This window comes from Protopterus annectens, chromosome 10.part0 (assembly GCF_019279795.1).
Source record: "Protopterus annectens isolate FY-2018-M chromosome 10.part0, PAN1.0, whole genome shotgun sequence".
Classification (NCBI taxonomy): Eukaryota; Metazoa; Chordata; order Ceratodontiformes; family Protopteridae; genus Protopterus; species Protopterus annectens.
The window spans coordinates 831,387,547-831,407,546 of NC_056744.1; the positions used below are offsets into that span (position 1 = coordinate 831,387,547).

Below are 20,000 nucleotides of genomic sequence, written 5' to 3' on the forward strand. Positions count from 1 at the left end.
ATGACCCACATGCCGGTACATTTTATCAGATGTTTAATATCAAATACCCTCTTGGTATTAACTGATGTAAAAGACTTGGTTTTAGCCATCAGTTTACAGTATTTACAAACCCACAATAAGTACTGCCCACTGTACTTACTGCTGATTTGGAATCCACTTTTCTGCCCTTCTTGAAGGCTGAGAAATGTTGCCCCAATGATTTACCCTTTCTGTATCTAAAGCTGCAATGATCTTCAACTATTTGTGTGAAGAAAGAATCTGAATGTAAAACATGCCAATGTTTATTAATAATGTCCTTAATATGAAAAGTATTAGTGCCATAAGTAGTGATAAATCTCACTTTTTCGTCTTGTGACCTGGCATTCAGCTCCCTATCCAACAATAACTATTCTATCACCATTTTTGGATAACCTATGGGCTGCTTCTACCCTAGTTTTGTTATAACCTCTATTATGGAATCTAGTTTTAAATCTGAAGCCTGTGCTTCAAATACTGATTCATTGGAGCAGATTCTCCTAACCCTTTGGAATTGTGACCCTGGTATGTTTTGGATTGTATGGCGGGGGTGACAACTGCTGGCATGTAAAAAAGCATTCTTGGAGAATGGTTTTCTGTAAAGGTCAGTGGCCAAAGTACCATCTCCTGTCTTACTGACCTTAACATCCATGAAATCTACCTCCTTGGGGTTAATACCCCCGGTAAATCTGATACCATATTCATTAAGGTTAAGGTTTGCCACAAAGGAATGCCAAATAGTTTGATCACCCCCCCCCCCCATACAACCCAGCAATCATCCAGGTATCTACGCCACATAACGTGTTTGCTTTTGAAACATGGTGGAGCAATGTAGATGTACTGAACCTCAAGGTATCCCATTAACAGGTCTGCATAAATTGGGGCAAATGTAGCCCCCATTGCTGTTCCCTTTACCTGTAGATACCATTGGTTTTGGAACAAGAAAGCATTATGCTCTAACACCAATTTGAGCAGTTGTATCAAAAATTCACTTTCTTCCTCCCTGATTAAACTAGATTGTGTCATCCAGTATTGTATAGCCCTAATTCCCCTCATGTGGGATACTGGTATACAACGATTGAACATCTAAAGTCCCCAAATAAGCTGTGGACAAAATTTGTAAATTGTCCATCAGGGACAAAAATTTTTGTATCCCTAATCCTAGCTGTGACCAGTGGAAGGAGCTGTTTTAGCTTATACTCTAAGTATATAGACAATGGTTCAATTAATGAGCCTCTCCCTGCCACAGTAGGACACCCAGGTGGATTGTGAAGCGTTTTATGAATCTTAGGGACAAAATAGAAGTACTGAGGTAATGTTACCTCAACCTTCAACTGTGTCAACAAAGAGGCTGTAATTACCCCTAGATCTTTAGCCTCTTCAAGAAATTTATCAATTTCCAGTTTATATTCTTGTATAGGATTGATTGACAATACTGAGTAAAAAACTGTATCAGATAACTGTCGCTGAGCCTCTTGTAGATAATGTTCCTTGTCCCATATAACAACTGCTCCACCCTTATCTGCTCACACTATCACTATGTGTTCTTTTTCAGATTGTGTCAAATTGTCAATACAAGATCAAAAAATACGATTGATTAACATGTAGATCTTTTAAAACTACCTGCTCAAAAGTTTTTATAGTGCTTTGGTAAGGGGTTACAAATTCTGATTTTTTTAAATGAAAACCCTCTTGACCAGTTTGTTTCAAAGCTCCTTCCTTGTGTGCAAAAAAATATTTTAAATTTAAATTTCTGCAGAAAGTCTTTACATCATTTATTATATCATAATGAGACACATAAAAAGATGGCACAAATCCCAGACCTTTATTTAACACACTGAGTTCACTACATGAAAAAATATGCGTTAAGTTAATGACTAAGTTGTTAACATCATCATTAGATACAGAATTTGGGATAGTGTCCATTAGTGATGCAGACTGTCGTGGAATATCTTCTGTATGGACTTTTCTGCGATGCTTACGGCCTGCCCTCCTAAAGGGATTATGTTCATCGTGTTTCACTGTTGCAGTCATTACACTTGGGTTATCCTGCTGGCAGGCTACCCGCAGTTGGCCAGAGTTCCAATGTAGGTCCGGCGTCGGTTGCTGTTGCCTCTTCCCTGACGTCAGTGCGTCAGGGGTATAAAAGATGCAGCCGACACCATTTTCTTCAGTCTTTCTTGCCGCGTGGTGCCCAAAGCAAAAGCAGTTTGCAAGTGCTGGTTGGCCGACTCCTGAGATTTTCGAAATAGAGTTTCAGAACCGAAGTCTTCAATAAAGCTAAGTACCCCGTTGGGGAAACTTTTTCTTGCTCCAGACCAATGTCAGTAAAAGTTAATAATTGCATTTCTTGTGGGAAGCACATACCTCATAAGGACTTTCACTCTTACTGTATTCCTTGCCTAGGCCCTGACCACAACGTTACTAGTTGTCGGTTTTGTGCTAGATTCAACAAACGCGCACTATTAAATGTCGGTTTGATTTTGCTTTACATTATTTTGTCCGAAGGTTTAATTACATAATGCCGTCGGAACAACCGACGACCAGAATTTATAAAAAACGCAAAGACAAAGAAAAGGACAGGCATCCGAGGTCCAAAACCGATGACGAAGCCTCTTCTAGGCCAGTTGCCGGTTCGCCGGTTCTCAGTGAGGTGCTTTCGCAGCCCCTGACACCCGCTACCTCAGAGCCACAGGCCGTAACTGACAGCCACGTGGAGACACTGAGGCCTGTGGAAACTCAAGGTACTGGGCCTGCGGAAACTATTCCCTCAGATGGGTCTGGAGCTGCTGAGCAGGCATCGGCTTCTGAGGGTGTTTTCAGACCTTCACAGCTTACAATTAAGTCCACTACAGCAGCCAAGACAAAGTCAAAAACACCATTAAAGACAAGGAAACAAGTACAGTATTCTGCTGAATAGTCATCCATGCCAAAGAAACAGATGCTTAAAATGACCGAAGACCTAATTACTTTAATCAGGGGTTCCCATCTCCCTCCTGAAAAAAGGCCTAGGCAAGACACTGACTATGCTTCCTCTGACCAGGTTTCTATTTCCTCTGATTCCTCTTCTGATCAGGGATATTCTCTCCCTCCCTATGAGCATTTCCATTGGGAGAGCCAGGATTACTCAGAATCCAAGAAAAGGCTCAGAGATTTTCTTTTATTGCCTCAACACAGGCCCCTGGCTATTCCCCCTGTGCTTGATATTGTTGATGATGTTTTCTCTGTATCGAGTCTGTCTCCTGATTCTTTACCCCCTGCACCAGTCAATCCAGACAGGTACTACAGGGTCCCTGACTCTCATAAATTTCTTTACAAAAACCCTGCTGCAGACCCAGAAACAATTTCTCAGGGTTCTAAAGGGGTTAAGGCTTCCACTGCTAAAAATCCTGTCCCCTCGGATAGGGATTCCAGAGCTCTGGATAGATGGGGGGAAAAAGTTTACACTTCGGCTACTTTAGCTGTAAGGGCTTTAAATTGCCAGTTTCACATGCTTAAATATCAACAGTACCTCATGTCCTTGTTAAAACAGAAAATGGTTACAAGCTCTGAAAGTCCTGACAGTAAGGAAATGCAGGATTTATTGCATGCAGTTGAACAAGTGGGAAAGCATACACTTCAATGTGGCTTTGATTCATTAGAAGCTTCTTGTAGAGCTGCAGCTACAGGCTCTGTCATTTGTAGACATGCTTGGTTGAAAGAACAAAATTTACCTGAACATGTTAAAGTAAAATTATTGGATGCTCCACTACAGCATGATACTTTGTTTGGTGTTAAGGCAGAAGAGGTGTTAAAGAAGATGGAGGATAAAGCAAAATCAATGCAGACAGTAAAGGATTTCTTACAGGTTCAACCACCTAGGTTTAGCAGAAACTGGCCTTCAAAAAACTGGTCCTTTCCGGTATCAGACAGGCCACAAAGAGGCAGATACAGATGCCCAAGAGGCAGATCGCAGCCCAAGGCTCCTACAGATCAAAACAATGGGGTGCTTCAGCCCCCAAAGGTGGAGAAGACAAATCATAGCCTTATAGGAAACAGTCCAAATGACTTCCCTCTACAAATGCCAAGCACTTTTCTTTTGGCAGCACCCCTAGGGGGCAAGCTAGCACTTTTCTCATACAATTGGCACATAATCACCCAGGACAAATGGGTACTGAATATTGTTTCCCGGGGTTGCAGGTTCCACTTTCACACCCTTCCAAAATCAAAAGGTATGCCAGACCTGCCATAAAACCAATGGGCAGAGGCACAAAAACAAATTGCTGCTCTCATGGACATGGGAGCTATTCAACGAGTACCACAGAAAGAACAGGGACAAGGATTTTACCCAAGACTTTTCCTATTACCCAGAAAGGACAAAGCCCGGAGACCAATACTGGACTTGTCAATCCTAAATACTTTCCTGGGTGTTCCAAAATTCAAAATGTTAACACTACAGAAACTTCTACCCATGCTGGGCAAGAAGGCTTGGCTAGTTACTTTGGACCTCAAGGAGGCATACCTGCATGTACTAATCAGACAATATTGCAGAAGATACCTCAGATTCATAGCTGGCTCAATGTATTACCAGTTCTCTGCACTGCCCTTTGGATTATCTACTGCACCCAGGGTCTTCACAAAATGCCTGGCACCAGTAATTGCATTCTGCAGACAAAAAGGAATTCAAATATATCCCTACTTGGACGACTGCCTTATTCAAGCAGAGAGCAAGGACATTCTTCTAAAGCATTTGGCGTTTGTAAAAAGATTACTAATTTGCCTAGGGTACACAGTAAACGAAAAGAAATCAACACTAGTGCCCTCTCAAGAGATAATATTCCTGGGTGCAAGCTTAAATACAACTGCCCAGATGGCTTATCTCACGCCAGACAAACAAAGGCAACTGACTCATTACTTTCAAATGATGACAACAAAGACCCAGCTCCCTGCAAGAATAATTCTGCAGGCTCTGGGCTTCATGGCATCCTGCATTCTACTAATTCCATATGCAAGACTGCATATGAGGAAACTACAGTGGTATCTAAAAAGTGTTTGGACTCAACATTGTCACAGCCTGGAAACAATCATAACTTTAATTCCCTGCCTACAACAGGAGTTTCGATGGTGGTCCCAGGCCTGTCATCACAACAAGGGACAGCCTTTCACCTTACCCACAGCCAGGCAGACAATAACAACGGATGTATCGGATTATACCTGGGGGACACATATCGCAGGAAAATGTATTCAGGGCACATGACCCAAGGAACAAATGCATCTTCACATCAACCAAAAAGAGATGCTAGCTGTACAGAATGCCCTGACAGCTTTCAAGGACCTACTGCATCCAGGACAACTATTAATAAGGACGGACAATACCACTGTTATGTGGTAATAAACAAGCAAGGGGGCACACATTCCTACCCACTATGCAGGCAAGCCATGACTTTGTGGAACACGGCACTGACCTATCAAGTACATCTGCAGGCACAATTCCTGCCAGGAACAAAACATACACTGGCAGACGAACTAAGCAGAAATCTCATGGATCTGCATGAATGGAAACTAAATCCACAGGTGTTCAGCATGATAACAAGGAAATGGGGATGCCCAGACATAGATTTTTTTTTGCCTTCCCTCACAATTGCCAACTACCAAAATTTTGCACAAGAACTTATCACTCTCAAGCATGGAAAGTGGATGCTCTATCATTCAGCTGGAAAACCCTGACAGTTTATGCCTTCCCTCCACTGCCTCTTCTTACTAAGGTGCTCCTAAAAGTCAGACAAGAGAGGCCAAAGAAGATCCTGATTGCCCCAGACTGGACACGCCAGCACTGGTACCCAATCCTAAAGAGCTTGTCTCAAGGCCCAGCATGGCCTTTACCTCAAATTCCTCATCTTCTGACTCAACAAAATAATCAGATTCTGCACAGTCAACTCAGAACCTTAACTCTGGCTGCATGGCAGATAATATAGCCACTCAGACCACACCTCTCTCTAAAGCTGTTATGAATGTCATTTTAGAAGCCAGGAGGCCCAGCACTAGGAAATCTTATGCAGAAAAATGGAAGAGATTCTGTGCTTGGAACCAGGCACAAGGACTCGAACCACTTGTTCCAAATATTACTCAGATTTTACAATACCTAACTGAGATGCTGGACAAAGGCCTATTCTTCTCATCAATTAAGATCCATGCCTCTGCCATTTCAGCTCATTACAATACGGAACCTCCAATTTTCTCTCATCCACTGCTAAGACAGTATCTCAGTGGGGCTAAAAACATAAGACCCCCAAGAAGCGCACCAATACCTACTGTTTTAGAAAAGCTCACACTGCCTCCTTTTGAGCCAGCCAATACAGCTGATATAAAATTCTTATCATGGAAAACTGTTCTGCTCCTAGCAATAACTTCAGCAAGAAGAGTCTCAGAGTTACAGGCATTGATGGCAGTGGAACCTTTCATCATTTTTCATCGGGACAGGGTTTCTCTAAGGACAAACCCAACCTTTATGCCAAAGGTAGTATCCATTGTGGCTCTTAACCAAACCATTCATTTGCCAATATTTTATCCAAATCCCCAGAATAAAGGGGAGAGACTTCTGCACGCTTTGGATATACACAGACAGCTACGCTTCTATTTGGACAAAACAAAAGCTTTCAGAAAAACTGAGCAACTTATGCTGCAGGATCACAAGGAAAGCCTGTCTCAAAGCAGACTATTTCAAAATGGATAGGACACTGCATTAGTTTCTGCTATTCACAACATGGCAAGCCGGTGCTTAAGGGCACTAGGCCACATTCAACCAGAGCAGCAGCCACTTCAGCAGCCTTCCTCAGAGGAGTACCAACCAAAGATATTTTAGAGGCTGCAACCTAGAGTTCAGTGCACACTTTCACCAAGCACTACCACTTACCTCTCTACTCTAAATCCAGAGCAGGCTTTGCCACTGCAGTTCTGCAGGGCCTTGTAGGCTCTCCTAGTCCTATTTAGGCCCAGCCACCCAAGCTCAGCTTTGGGATTCAACCCAAGTGTAATGACTGCAACAGTGAAACACGATGAACATAGTACAGTTGTGTACCTACCATAAATGTAGATGTTCGAGTGTATTCACTGTTGCAGTCCAGGTTACCCTCCCACCATCCCCCTTTCCTTTGCTGGGTCTTATCTGTACATCTCTATCCTATACAACCTTTTTTGGTGTATTTGCTTGTAGAAGAAGGAAATGTTATTTTTGTGCATGCATTTCTTTTTGATATATTTTCAGCCTACCTATTTGGGGCACCTGACATCTGGGGCAAGAAAAACTGAAGAAAATGGTGTTGGCTGCAACTTTTATACCCCTGGCGCACTGACGTCAGGGAAGAGGCGACAGCAGCTGACGCCGGACCTAGACTTTGGAACTCTGGCCGACTGCGGGTAGCCTGCCAGCAGGATAACCCAAGTGTAATGACTGCAACAGTGAATACACTCGAACATCTACATTTATGGTAGGTAAACAACTGTACTTTATGTCGCTTGGAGGCTGTTGAAGTAATAACAGGCATCTCCCCTACTTCAGGTTCTGTATCAGTGTTGGAAATACTGGAAGAAAACTCTGAGGCACTGGATGAAGTATCATTTCTCCTAAGGATAGATTTGACCCTTTTACGTTTAGGCCTAACGGTGTTTTTGTCATCCAAAAATTTCACCCCTCGTTTCTGTTTCTTCCAAGAATAAACCATTGCCGGTTTAAAGTCATTAACATCCCTCTGGTATTTATTCATCTTTCTTTTACATAAATCTTTATCATACTTATCAGTATCAGTCACAAATTATGTGTACAAATCTTGGTATTTAGGAGCATTAATATGATGTCCTTCAAGGATGCATCTGCAGTCCTTACATATGGGTTGTCCTGCCTCAGGCAGCCCTTCGGTCGGCCGGATTCCAAAGTCTGGGTCCGGCGTCGGCTGATGTCGCCCTTTTCCCCGACGTCAGAGCGCCTGGGGTATAAAATGTCAGCCGACACCATCTTCCTCAGTCTTTCTTGCCGCGCGGTGCCCGAAGCAGAAGCAGTTCGCAAGTGCCAGTCGGCCAGCTCCTGTGATTTCAGCTACCGAAGTCTTCAAAAAGCTAAGTACCCCGTTGGGGACTCTTTCTTGCCTCAGCCGATGTCAGATCAAACAGTTAAAGTTAATAATTGTTTAACTTGTGGGAAACAAATACCTCATAAGGATTTCCACTCTTACTGCTTACCCTGCCTAGGCCCAGACCACGACGTCTCAGCCTGTACAGCCTGTGCTTCCTTCAATAAATGCACTCTTAGGCGTCGGGCAGAGTTTGCAGAGGAATATTTTGGGAAAATTACTGTTATAAAATGCCGTCGGAGCTTCCGACACCTCATTTACCCAAAAAACGGAAGGATAAGGACCGACACACGCAGTCCGTGGATTCGGCCGACTCCACGCCTAGGCCTACCGCGAGTGTCTTGGTCTCTGCTGAAGCCGAATTTCTACTGCTTCCGACCGACGACACCGCACAGCCGGTAACTTCGGTTCCGGAGGCCACCACTGGGTCGGTCTTAGAATTTCCGTCTGAAACCAGTGCTCCGGAGATATCCAACACCATTTCTGTTGATAAAGCTACTCCAGCACGTGGGGCAGCCAGGCCTCCTGTATCCATGTCCATTAAGGCCTTTACACGTGCTAAAGCTGCTAAACAGCCAAAATCTCTCCCTCCCAAGGCTATTCCTCAGGGATCCACTACCGGTTCACAGATTTTGAGTTTAGCTGAGGACCTTATTTCCTTAATCAGGGGCTCTCAGCCACATCCAGACAGGGGCTCTCAACCACCTCCAGGCAAAAGGCCCACGGTTGAGCAGACAGATCCCCAGTCTTCTGATGAGGCCTCAGATGACTCTGCCCATTCAGACTACCAGGAGGAGGCCTTTCCGGCCTACGAGGATTCTGATGCAGAGGAATCTATTCCCTCGGCCTCCCCCCCTGAAGAGTTGTCCTTTGGGGAGACCCTTCACTCCATGAGAGAGCATTTCAAATGGCAAGGCCAGGAATTCTCTGATTCCAGGAAGAGGTTAAGGACTTTTTTGCATTTACCTCAGCATAGACCTTTGGCTAGTCCTCCTGTTTTAAATGTTATAGAAGATGTGTACTCTGAGTCTAGTATTTCCCCTGACTCCCTTCCTCTGGCTCCTGTCAAACCCGACAGGTACTACAGGGTCCCGGACTCGCATCTATTCCTTTACAAGGGCCACTCTGCTGACCCAGAAACTATTTCCCAGGGCCCTAAAGGGGTTACAACCACCACTACTGAGAATCCACTTCCTTCTGAAAGGGAATCCAGGGCTTTAGAGAGATGGGGTAAAAAAGTGTATACTTCTTCCACACTTTCTATGAGAGCATTAAATTGTCAATTCCATATGATACAGTATCAAGAATATCTGTTAGATGAATTGCATAAAAAACTAACCTCGCCTGAACCCCTAGATCGCAAGGCGCTTCAGGATCTGGTGCATAACTCCCAGCAGGTTAGCAACCATTTCTTACAGTGTGGTTATGATGCATTGGAAGCTTCATGTAGGTCAGCAATGACAGGTGCAGTCATACATAGACATGCTTGGCTGAAGGAACAAACACTGCCAGATCATGTTAAAGCAAAGCTTCTGGATGCACCACTGGAAAAACAAATGTTATTTGGTTCCACGGCTCAAGAGGTCGTAAAGAAATTTGAGGAAAAGGCTAAATCAGTACAAACAGTCAAAGATTTTCTCCAGGTCCAACCACCAAGATTTAGCAGAAATTGGCCTTCTAAGAATTGGTCCTTTCCAGACACAGACAGATTTCAAAGAGGCAAAAACAGGCGTGCCAGAGGTAGAGGGCAAGCTCGAGGCTCCTACAGAGGATGTCAGTGGCAGCCTCCTAACCAGAGAGGTAGTGCAGGACCTACAACTACTGCACAAGGACAATCTCAATGACTTGACTTTGACTCCGCCAACCAGGGCTCAATTGGAAGCACCTTTGGGTGGAAAGCTATCTTTATTCTCAGAAAATTGGCACAGTATTACAAAGGACAAATGGATAATGCAAATAATAGACAAAGGATACAGATTCCATTTTCATGCATTACCAAAATGACAAGGCATGCCAAACCTGCCACCAAATCAAAGGGCAGAGGCTTTCAAGCAAATTTCCAACCTACTACAAATGAAAGCAATAGAAAAGGTTCCTTTCACAGAACAAGGCCAAGGATTCTATTCCAGACTATTCCTTGTTCCAAGAAAAGAAAAACAATGGAGGCCTATTCTGGACTTGTCCGCACTGAATACTTATCTCATCGTGCCAAAATTCAAAATGCTGACTTTACAGCAACTCCTTCCCATGCTAGGCAAGGGGTCCTGGCTGGTAACTCTAGACCTCAAGGAGGCATACCTGCATGTCCCTATCAGACAAAGTTGCAGAAGACACCTCAGATTTCTTGCAGGTTCAGAGCATTATCAATTCTCAGCATTGCCCTTTGGCTTATCTACTGCGCCCAGAGTATTCACGAAATGCCTGGCATCAGTAATTGCACATTGCAGACTTCAGGGGATTCAAATATACCCATACCTGGACGACTGCCTTATACAAGCGGACAGCCAACAAACATTGGTAAAACACTTGAATTATGCCATCCGCCTACTACAGGCCTTGGAATACACAGTCAACATTCGGAAATCAAGACTTGTTCCATCCCAACGAATAATTTTCCTGGGTGCAAAACTGGATACAAACACCCAAATGGCTTTTCTCACAGAAGAAAAACAAGAACAATTACTGGATTATTTCAGAAATCTGACAACACAAACCCAGCTGACTGCAAGGAAAATCCTGCAGGCCCTGGGTTTCATGGCATCTTGCATTCTTCTGATTCCACAAGCAAGGCTGCATATAAGGAAACTACAATGGTACCTAAGGAGTCTATGGTCTCAACACAGTCATAGCCTAGAAGCTTTGATCCCCCTCATTCCATGCCTTCAAAAGGAATTTCTGTGGTGGGCACAAGCAAGCCAGTCAAACATGGGTCTGCCTTTCAGCAAGCCACATATCAGCCAAACCATTACAATGGACGCCTCAGATCATAGATGGGGAGCGCACATGGAGGGCAGATGCATTCAAGGACATTGGACACAAAAAGAATTGCGCCTGCACATCAACCAAAAGGAAATGCTGGCAGTGATTCATTCAATCGAGGCCTTCGAACACTTCCTGCGTCAAGGACACCTGCTAATGAAGACAGACAATACCACAGTTATGTGGTACATAAACAAGCAAGGAGGTACCCATTTCTACCCTCTTTGCAGGCTGGCAATGAATCTTTGGGAACTTTCCCTAAAACTCAATATAGAGCTGCAATCCCAGTTCGTACCAGGAAAGGACAATGTACTGGCGGACAGCCTAAGCAGAAACATCATGGATCCACACGAATGGATGTTGCACCCAGACATCTTTCTTCAGATAGCACAATCATAGGGAAGGCCGGACATAGATCTTTTTGCCTCCCACCACAACCATCAACTGAAGAAATTCTGCACAAGGACATACCATCCTCAAGCATGGAAAGTGGACGCCCTCTCTTTCAGCTGGAATGCTCTAACAGTATATGCATTCCCACCTCTACCGTTAATGACCAAGGTCTTACTGAAGATCAGGGCAGAGCAACCAAAAGTTATTCTGATAGCTCCGGACTGGCCAAGACAACACTGGTACCCACTGTTAAAGAGCATGTCATGCACGAAACCGTGGCCTCTACCACAATGGCCACTTCTTCTGACACAACACAATTACAAAACTCTGCACTCCAGCCTAAAAACCTTGCAGCTGACAGCCTGGAAAATACCTTGACTCCTCGCCAGGATAAACTATCCAAGAGAGTAAAGGATATCATCATGGAAGCTAGGCGGCCTTCCACAAGAAAGGCAAATTCAGCAAAATGGAAAAGATTTCGTACCTGGAACACCACAAAGGGTCAAGATCTGTCAGTGATGAGCATTCCACATATCCTTGAATACTTGGCTGAAATGCTCCATAATGGCCTTTCTTATTCTTCCATAAAAATTCATGCTTCAGCAATTTCAGCAGAGTACAACACTGATCCACCTGTATTTTCTCATCCTCTGCTAAGGCAGTTTCTAAGAGGGATAAAAAACATCAACCCTCCAAGGAAACCACCAGTGCCTACATGGGACCTTAACTTCATGTTGGAAAAATTAACTCTACCTCCCTTTGAACCAGCAGCATCTTCAGAACTACAATTCCTGTCTTGGAAGACTGCCTTCCTTCTGGCCATAACCTCAGCAAAAAGAGTATCTGAGTTACAGGCCCTCATGGCAGTACAACCATTTCTCATTTTTCATCAGGACAGAGTCTCTTTGAGAACCAATCCTTCATTCATGCCAAAGGTGGTATCCAGGGTCTCACTGAACCAAGCTATTCACCTGCCTACCTTCTTTCCAAATCCACAAAATAAAGGAGAGAAACGTCTGCATACCCTGGACATTCACAGACAGTTGCGCTACTACTTGGACAGAACTAAGACTTACAGAAAAACTGACCAACTTTTTGTAGCATATGCTGCTGGTGTACAAGGAAAAGCAATTTCCAAACAGACAATTTCAAAATGGATAGGAAATTGCATTCGATTCTGTTACTCTTTTCATGGAAAAGCTGTGCCAACTAACATCAGGCCTCATTCCACCAGAGCCACAGCCACCTCCACAGCCTTCTTAAGAGGGGTGGCTACGAAGGACATTTTAGAAGCTGCTACATGGAGCTCTGTACATACATTTTCCAAGCATTACAACTTGCCCTTATATTCCAGATCCAGAGCAGGCTTTGCTACTGCAGTCCTGCAGGGCATGTTAGCTACACCATCCTTTTCTTAGGTCTTACCTCCCCCAGCTTGGCTATGGTATTCTACCCATATGTAAGGACTGCAGATGCATCCTTGAAGGACATAGTACAGTTTTGTACCTACCATAAATGTAGATGTCCGATAGGTATGCATCTGCAGTCAGGTTTTCCCTCCCTCCTACCCCTCTGTGGTTTTCTATGCATACCTACCCCTCATTTTAGCTAGCAGGGGTTATCTTTTATGGTGTATTTGTTTTTTATTGCTGTGCATGTTTGGAATTTTTTCATCTCTCCAAATTTAGCCTTCCTTAGAGGGCACCTGGCATCTGGGGCAAGAAAAACTGAGGAAGATGGCGTCTGCTGATGCTTTTATACCCCAGGCGCTCTGACGGGGAAAAGGGCGACATCAGCCGACGCCGGACCCAGACTTTGGAATCCGGCCGACCAAAGGGCTGCCTGAGGCAGGACAACCCATATGTAAGGACTGCAGATGCATACCTATCGGACATCTACATTTATGGTAGGTACAAAACTGTACTTTCCTTGGTACGTTCATAGCAAGCATCAAGCTTCAACAAAAGATCCGTCAATTTCTTTTCGTAATATTCAACTAGCAACTGTAAAAACATATTGGAAGCCGTTTGTTGTATGGCCCTCCATTTCTGCATAAACTCTCCATCTTCACTACCAAGCCCTGGTTCAACATAAACTCTTAGCCCCCTAGGAGCAATTTTAGCTGACAAATAGGCTTTAAGAAGTTTGCAATGCCACACATATGAACGTACCTTTTTAGAGGATTCAGTCAACTTTCTAAACATATCTTGCAAGTCCGACTGACCTGCCTCATTACTCATATTAACCATGTCCCGCACCTTAGAAGTTGTGTGTATGTATGTATGTATATATATATATATATATATATATATATATATATATATATATATATATATACATATACATAGTCCCCCACTTAATTTCATATTATATTGTTTAGTTTTGCTTTAATATTACCCCCTATGCCCCCCCCAACTATGTATTCTAACTCCATGATTGCAGTACAGTGGGAAAGGGGGCATATCCCATTTACTTGCCAATAATACTTGTCGGTCAAATAGGGTCGGGCAAGTGGGTGTCGGGCAATCAGAAGTTAGGGCAAATGAAGTAGATCCATATATATATATATATATATATATATATATATATATATGTGTGTGTGTATATGTATGTGTATATATATATATATATATATATATATGTATATGTATATATACTGTTCTGTATGATACTCACCACAAGTTTCAGTTTAGGGTATTAGAAGTAATTGAGCCCAATGTGAGAGGGGGCAATATAATAATACGCACTGAAGAGAAGGAAAACAACTGGATTATGTTGTTGAAAGCAGACAGAGGCTCAGGATTAAATGACAAAGTATCAATTAAACCAACACTCAGACAACGAAGACACATTAAATAATTTTAGGTACGTAACATAACTATAGACACTTCTATATTAATATATTTATATATTTGATTTTATACATATATTTTTAATATATTTTAATATGGAATTTAGATCCATTATACATATTTATACATTATTTATGATTTTATTACATATTTTATTAACATATACATACATATATATGTTTTAGAGTAAGTATGGAAAACACTTTAGATTGTTATAAGGAGGTTCACTACACAATAGGTGTATAATGTGCTACATTTATGTGTTGTTGTTTTAAATCTTAACAAGGATTAATTATTATGATTTGTTGATTGGTTGATTTGAATGGATGAAATGTTCCTTTTTGTATTTAAATGGTCTGTTTTATTTGAGAACGTTTGATCTGATGAAGCTATTACATTAGTGAAAGCGCTTATCAACTCTCTGCAAATAAATATTTAATTATATATATTTGAACAGTGCCTTGCTTTGCTCTTGTTCAGCACATTTTATTTTCTTTTATTGTCGCAAGTTCTAGTTTTCCAAGAACATTTACCTATGTGAGAAGCATACATTGCTTATTACTACAGTCTTTTGAGTCTTTAGCTTCTCACAACGGAGTAAGGAGTTGTCGCTACGTTATTTTGGTAACAGAATACTAAATACTTAATAGAACTGACAGAATTGTCGAGAGAACTGGAATTACTGAAGTATATTAATAGAAAATATTGAAAATGTCTAATATTGAATTAGACTACGTGCCCAGAAGTGAACACCGGGGCAAAGTAGTCCTTGAATCCAGATTTTACAAACACCTAAACGAGATATCCAATCCTTCCTGGTTTTCACTTGAGGAGACGAACCTAACTGATGTCAACGGAGCGACTGTGAACACACAGGCTCTGCATCAAACGCTAGATGACATCGAGAAGGAGTTTTTCAAACTAAAACGTCTGCAGGCACAACGAGTACATTTCCAGTACTGTTTAGACCACCACATTGTGCCTCGTGGTCTGAGGGTGTTTTGTATGCCCAGCCAGGGGGATGAATTTCCGGAGCTTTTAGCGCGCTGGCAACGCATAAACTTGGAGACCAGTCGTGAGTATTTAAATCTCTTAATAGACTATTTTGGTCCCAAGGAAAAGAAACTTGCTAATAGTATTGACATGAAACAGAAGCAATTGTTTAAAGACTTTCCAGAAACTGTTGTGTACCCTTTATTTGAAAGTTTATTAGACAGTGTCTCAGCCTATGATCGAAAGTTACTACAACAGAAGAAAAATAAAGTACTACGCGATTTTAACGACTTTAAATCAGGCCATGTCTTTACTTGGCCAAGGCATGGCAATAATAGACTTTTTTCTAATGTGAATGAGGGCCAAGAAACTGATAGTAATGCCCATACTTTGCAAACTAGAAAAGGAAATGGAGTAATTGATCTCTCTGAAACTATTATTGCTAATAAGGATGTTTCCCACATTTTGAATGTGTCTAATAGCTTAAATACATCTAACAATACAAATATTAATAGTAGTAAAACTATTTGTGCAAATGTCGCTGTACAGCATGGTTTTAGATCTGAACAAGCTTCTGACATTGTGATTAATAATAATATGACTGATGTGATGATAGATGAATCTTGTAATGATTCTAATGATGTGAATAAGACTAGTACATCCAAGCTTAGAGACAGATACTAATTTGTATCCTGAAGTTAATATAGTCAAGGATAAACCTTTAATTAACAAGGAACTTGTAGTAAGGCCAAAGGTGAAGGAGCCTATTACTAGTGAATTTTCTTTTGATGCCAATCTGTCTTTCCCTTTACCCGTGCGCATGGACAAAGGCCCAAGGAGGTCACGTTCCATGAGCAGAGGGAGACAGAAAAGGAAATTTTCAGGGGACTCCCTACATCATACCACACTGAAGAAAATGTGGACAAAGAGAAGCTAGTGCATAATATTTCTTCTATAGAACTAACTGACTCTGATATATCTTTATTAAGTAAGGGCTTAAATTTTATTCCCAAGACAACTGGTCGCCTTACTGATACTATAACAGATCTTAAAATTTTTTGTAGAAACATAATGCTTAAATATATTTTTAAAGATATAGATAGAACGAATCATTTGAATAAAGAAGGCTTTACATTTAAGAACCTTAGTGATTATGTACCCTCGAACCATCCCTTAGTGGAAGCCTTTATGAAAGTAACTGAAGAGGAGCTTTATAAATATTATGATACTAAAAAGTTTAACAAACTTAAAAGATCTGATAACTTGACATATAATGAGAGAGTGAGTATGACTAATTTACATATGGATAAAAATATCACTATCAGACCAGCAGACAAAGGTTCTGGGGTTGTTGTGATGAATAGTGAATACTATATGAATACAATACATACTATGCTAGAAGACAAGTATTATAAGACCATTACTAAAAATGATGTCCTTGAAACATGCAACTATGTACATGTTACCCTTATGGACATCTTTAAAAGTAAATTAATTGAGAAGGATGTCTTTGAATACCTTACGATTGAGAAACCAACTATACCATTAATTTATGGACTCCCCAAGATACATAAGAACTTGTCTAATCCACCCATGAGACCTATTGTATCAGGAAGGGGATGGGTCACTGAGCATCTGTCAGTGTTCATAGAAAAACATCTGAGACCAATTTTAAATAGTAACAGGTTTGTTTTGAAAGATACTAAACAATTTTTAGCAGACCTTTATGAATGTACTACGCAATGTGATTACATTGATAATTGTTGTTTTGTTACCTTGGACATACAATCTCTGTTTACAGTGATCCCCAATGAGCTAGGCCTAACATATATCATGACCTACCTTAAAGAACACAGTAACTATTCTGAAGTACTGATTGATTTGATAGCCCACTTTTTAGAACTTGTCCTCTATAATAATATATTTATGTTTGGTGATAGAATTTACAAACAGCATGAAGGCGTAGCTATGGGCACCCCTTGTGCCAATAGCTACGCCAACATGTTGTTGGCTTTTTGGGAAGAAAAGGTCTTATTTAATGAATTCCTGTTTAAAAAGCATGTCATCTTCTTTCGTAGATTTGTAGATGATGTCTTCCTTTTGTGGAATGGTACAGTAAATGATTTAAATAAGTTATTAGATTCCATGAATAAGTTGACAGATTGTCTGAAATTAACTATGCAGTATTCCTATGAAAGGATAGAATTTTTGGATGTCTTTGTACAAAGGTTACACAATGGACTCATTAATACAGGGGTCTATCGTAAATCATGTCATAGTAATATGGTATTACATAGATCAAGCATGCACCCACCACACATTTTTAGGAATATTATCAAAGGACAGACATTGAGATGTTCTAGATTGAATCCATCAGAGGAAGGACTAGATAATGATTTATTAGGCCTGAAAAATAGATTAATGGATAGAGGCTGTAGAAATGACGAAGTTGACCAACATATTAGTCAAATCTATAACATACATGATACTAAAGGTAAACCATACTTTGGTCCGGTACAAGACATTGTTAAAAGCAATGATTTGATATTACCTTCGAATGTAAAATTTTCAACTAACTACACAACAGATCTTTTTGAGGTTAGGAAAATTATTGATAAACATTGGGACATACTTAAGGCAGATGGTTTTATTCACCAGATTGTTGGTGAAAAACCCTCTTTTGTGTATAGAAACAGAAGCAATCTGAAGAGACTGTTATGTTATCCCAAGAAAGACAAATGTTCCTTGAGTTCAGGTCACACGGAACAATGTGGACACTGTAACTTTTGCTGTTACATTGATAGTGATACAGTATTTAACCATCCGGATAGTGGTAGAATATTTAATATAAAAGCATCTGCAAATTGTATGACTAGTAATGTTGTCTATCTGGCAGTATGTCTAATCTGTTCGTCATTCTATGTAGGGAAAACGAATCGCCCATTGACAGGATAAGGGAAGCATATCTATAGTATTAGGAAAAACAATATGCAGAATGCCTTAGCGAAACATACTGTTCTGTATGATACTCACCACAAGTTTCAGTTTAGGGTATTAGAAGTAATTGAGCCCAATGTGAGAGGGGGCAATATAATAATACGCACTGAAGAGAAGGAAAACAACTGGATTATCTTGTTGAAAGCAGACAGAGGCTCAGGATTAAATGACAAAGTATCAATTAAACCAACACTCAGACAACGAAGACACATTAAATAATTTTAGGTACGTAACATAACTATAGACACGTCTATATTAATATATTTATATATTTGATTTTATACATATATTTTTAATATATTTTAATATGGAATTTAGATCCATTATACATATTTATACATTATTTATGATTTTATTACATATTTTATTAACATATACATACATATATATGTTTTAGAGTAAGTATGGAAAACACTTTAGATTGTTATAAGGAGGTTTACTACACAATAGGTTTATAATGTGCTACATTTATGTGTTGTTGTTTTAAATCTTAACAAGGATTAATTATTATGATTTGTTGATTGGTTGATTTGAATGGATGAAATGTTCCTTTTTGTATTTAAATGGTCTGTTTTATTTGAGAACGTTTGATCTGATGAAGCTATTACATTAGCGAAAGCGCTTATCAACTCTCTGCAAATAAATATTTAATTATAAATATTTGAACAGTGCCTTGCTTTGCTCTTGTTCAGCACATTTATTTTCTTTTATGTATATATATATATATATATATATATATATATATATATATATATATATATATATATATATATATATATATATATATGTTTGTGTGTGTGTGTTTATTTGTACATTGGATGTAAAAAGTTTACACACCCCTGTTAAAATGCCAGGTATTTGCATTATAAAAAAAAATGAGACCACAATAAATCATTTCAAAACTTTTCCTACCTTTAATTTGGCCTATAACCTGGACAATTCAATTGAAAAACAAACAAATCTGTTAGGGGAAAAATATAAAAAATAAAAAAAGTACAATAAATTATTTGCATAAGTGTGCACATCCTTAAACTAATACTTTGTCGAAGCACCTTTTGATTTAATTACAGCATTCAGTCTTCTTGGGTAGGAGTCTTTCAGCATGGCATATCTTGACTTGGCAATCTTTGCCCACTCTTCCTTGCAAAACCTCTCCAAATCTGTCAGATTGCGAGGGCATTTCTTGTGCACAACCCTCTTCAGGTCCCCCCACAGATTTTATATTGGATTTAGGTCTGGGCCATTCCAAACCTTTAATTGTTTTCTGGTGAAGCCATTCTTTTGTTGATTTAGATGTGTGCTTGGGGTCATTGTCATGTTGAAAGGTGAAATTCATCTTCATCTTTCTAGCAGACGCCTGAAGGTTTTGGGCCAAAAGTGACTGGTATTTGGAACTGTTCATAATTCACTCCACCTTGACTAAGGCCCCCAATTCCAGTTGAAGAAAACCAACCCCAAAGCATGATACTGCCACCACCATGCTTCACCATGAGTATGGTGTTCTTTTGTTGATGTGAAGTGTTGTTTTTGCATAGAACGTACCTTTTGGAATTGTGGCCAAAAACTTCAGTCTTGTTCTTATCAATAACACATTTTCCCACATGCGTTTGTGAGACTTAATGTATTGTTTTGCAAATTTTAGCCATACCTGGATGTTTTTCTGTGT

The 20,000-nt window shown here is 40.5% G+C and overlaps 1 protein-coding gene across 1 annotated transcript in view; it reads left to right on the forward strand.

Moving 5' to 3' along the window:
• Positions 1-20,000, forward strand: part of TSEN54 (tRNA splicing endonuclease subunit 54) — a 667,232-nt gene that overhangs the window by 444,333 nt on the left and 202,899 nt on the right. Inside the window, exons 8-9 of the mRNA XM_044086814.1 lie at positions 15,075-15,992; positions 16,431-16,618. Of these exons, the coding sequence (XP_043942749.1) occupies positions 15,075-15,992; positions 16,431-16,618 (1,106 nt within the window). The remainder of the gene's footprint in view (positions 1-15,074; positions 15,993-16,430; positions 16,619-20,000) is intronic.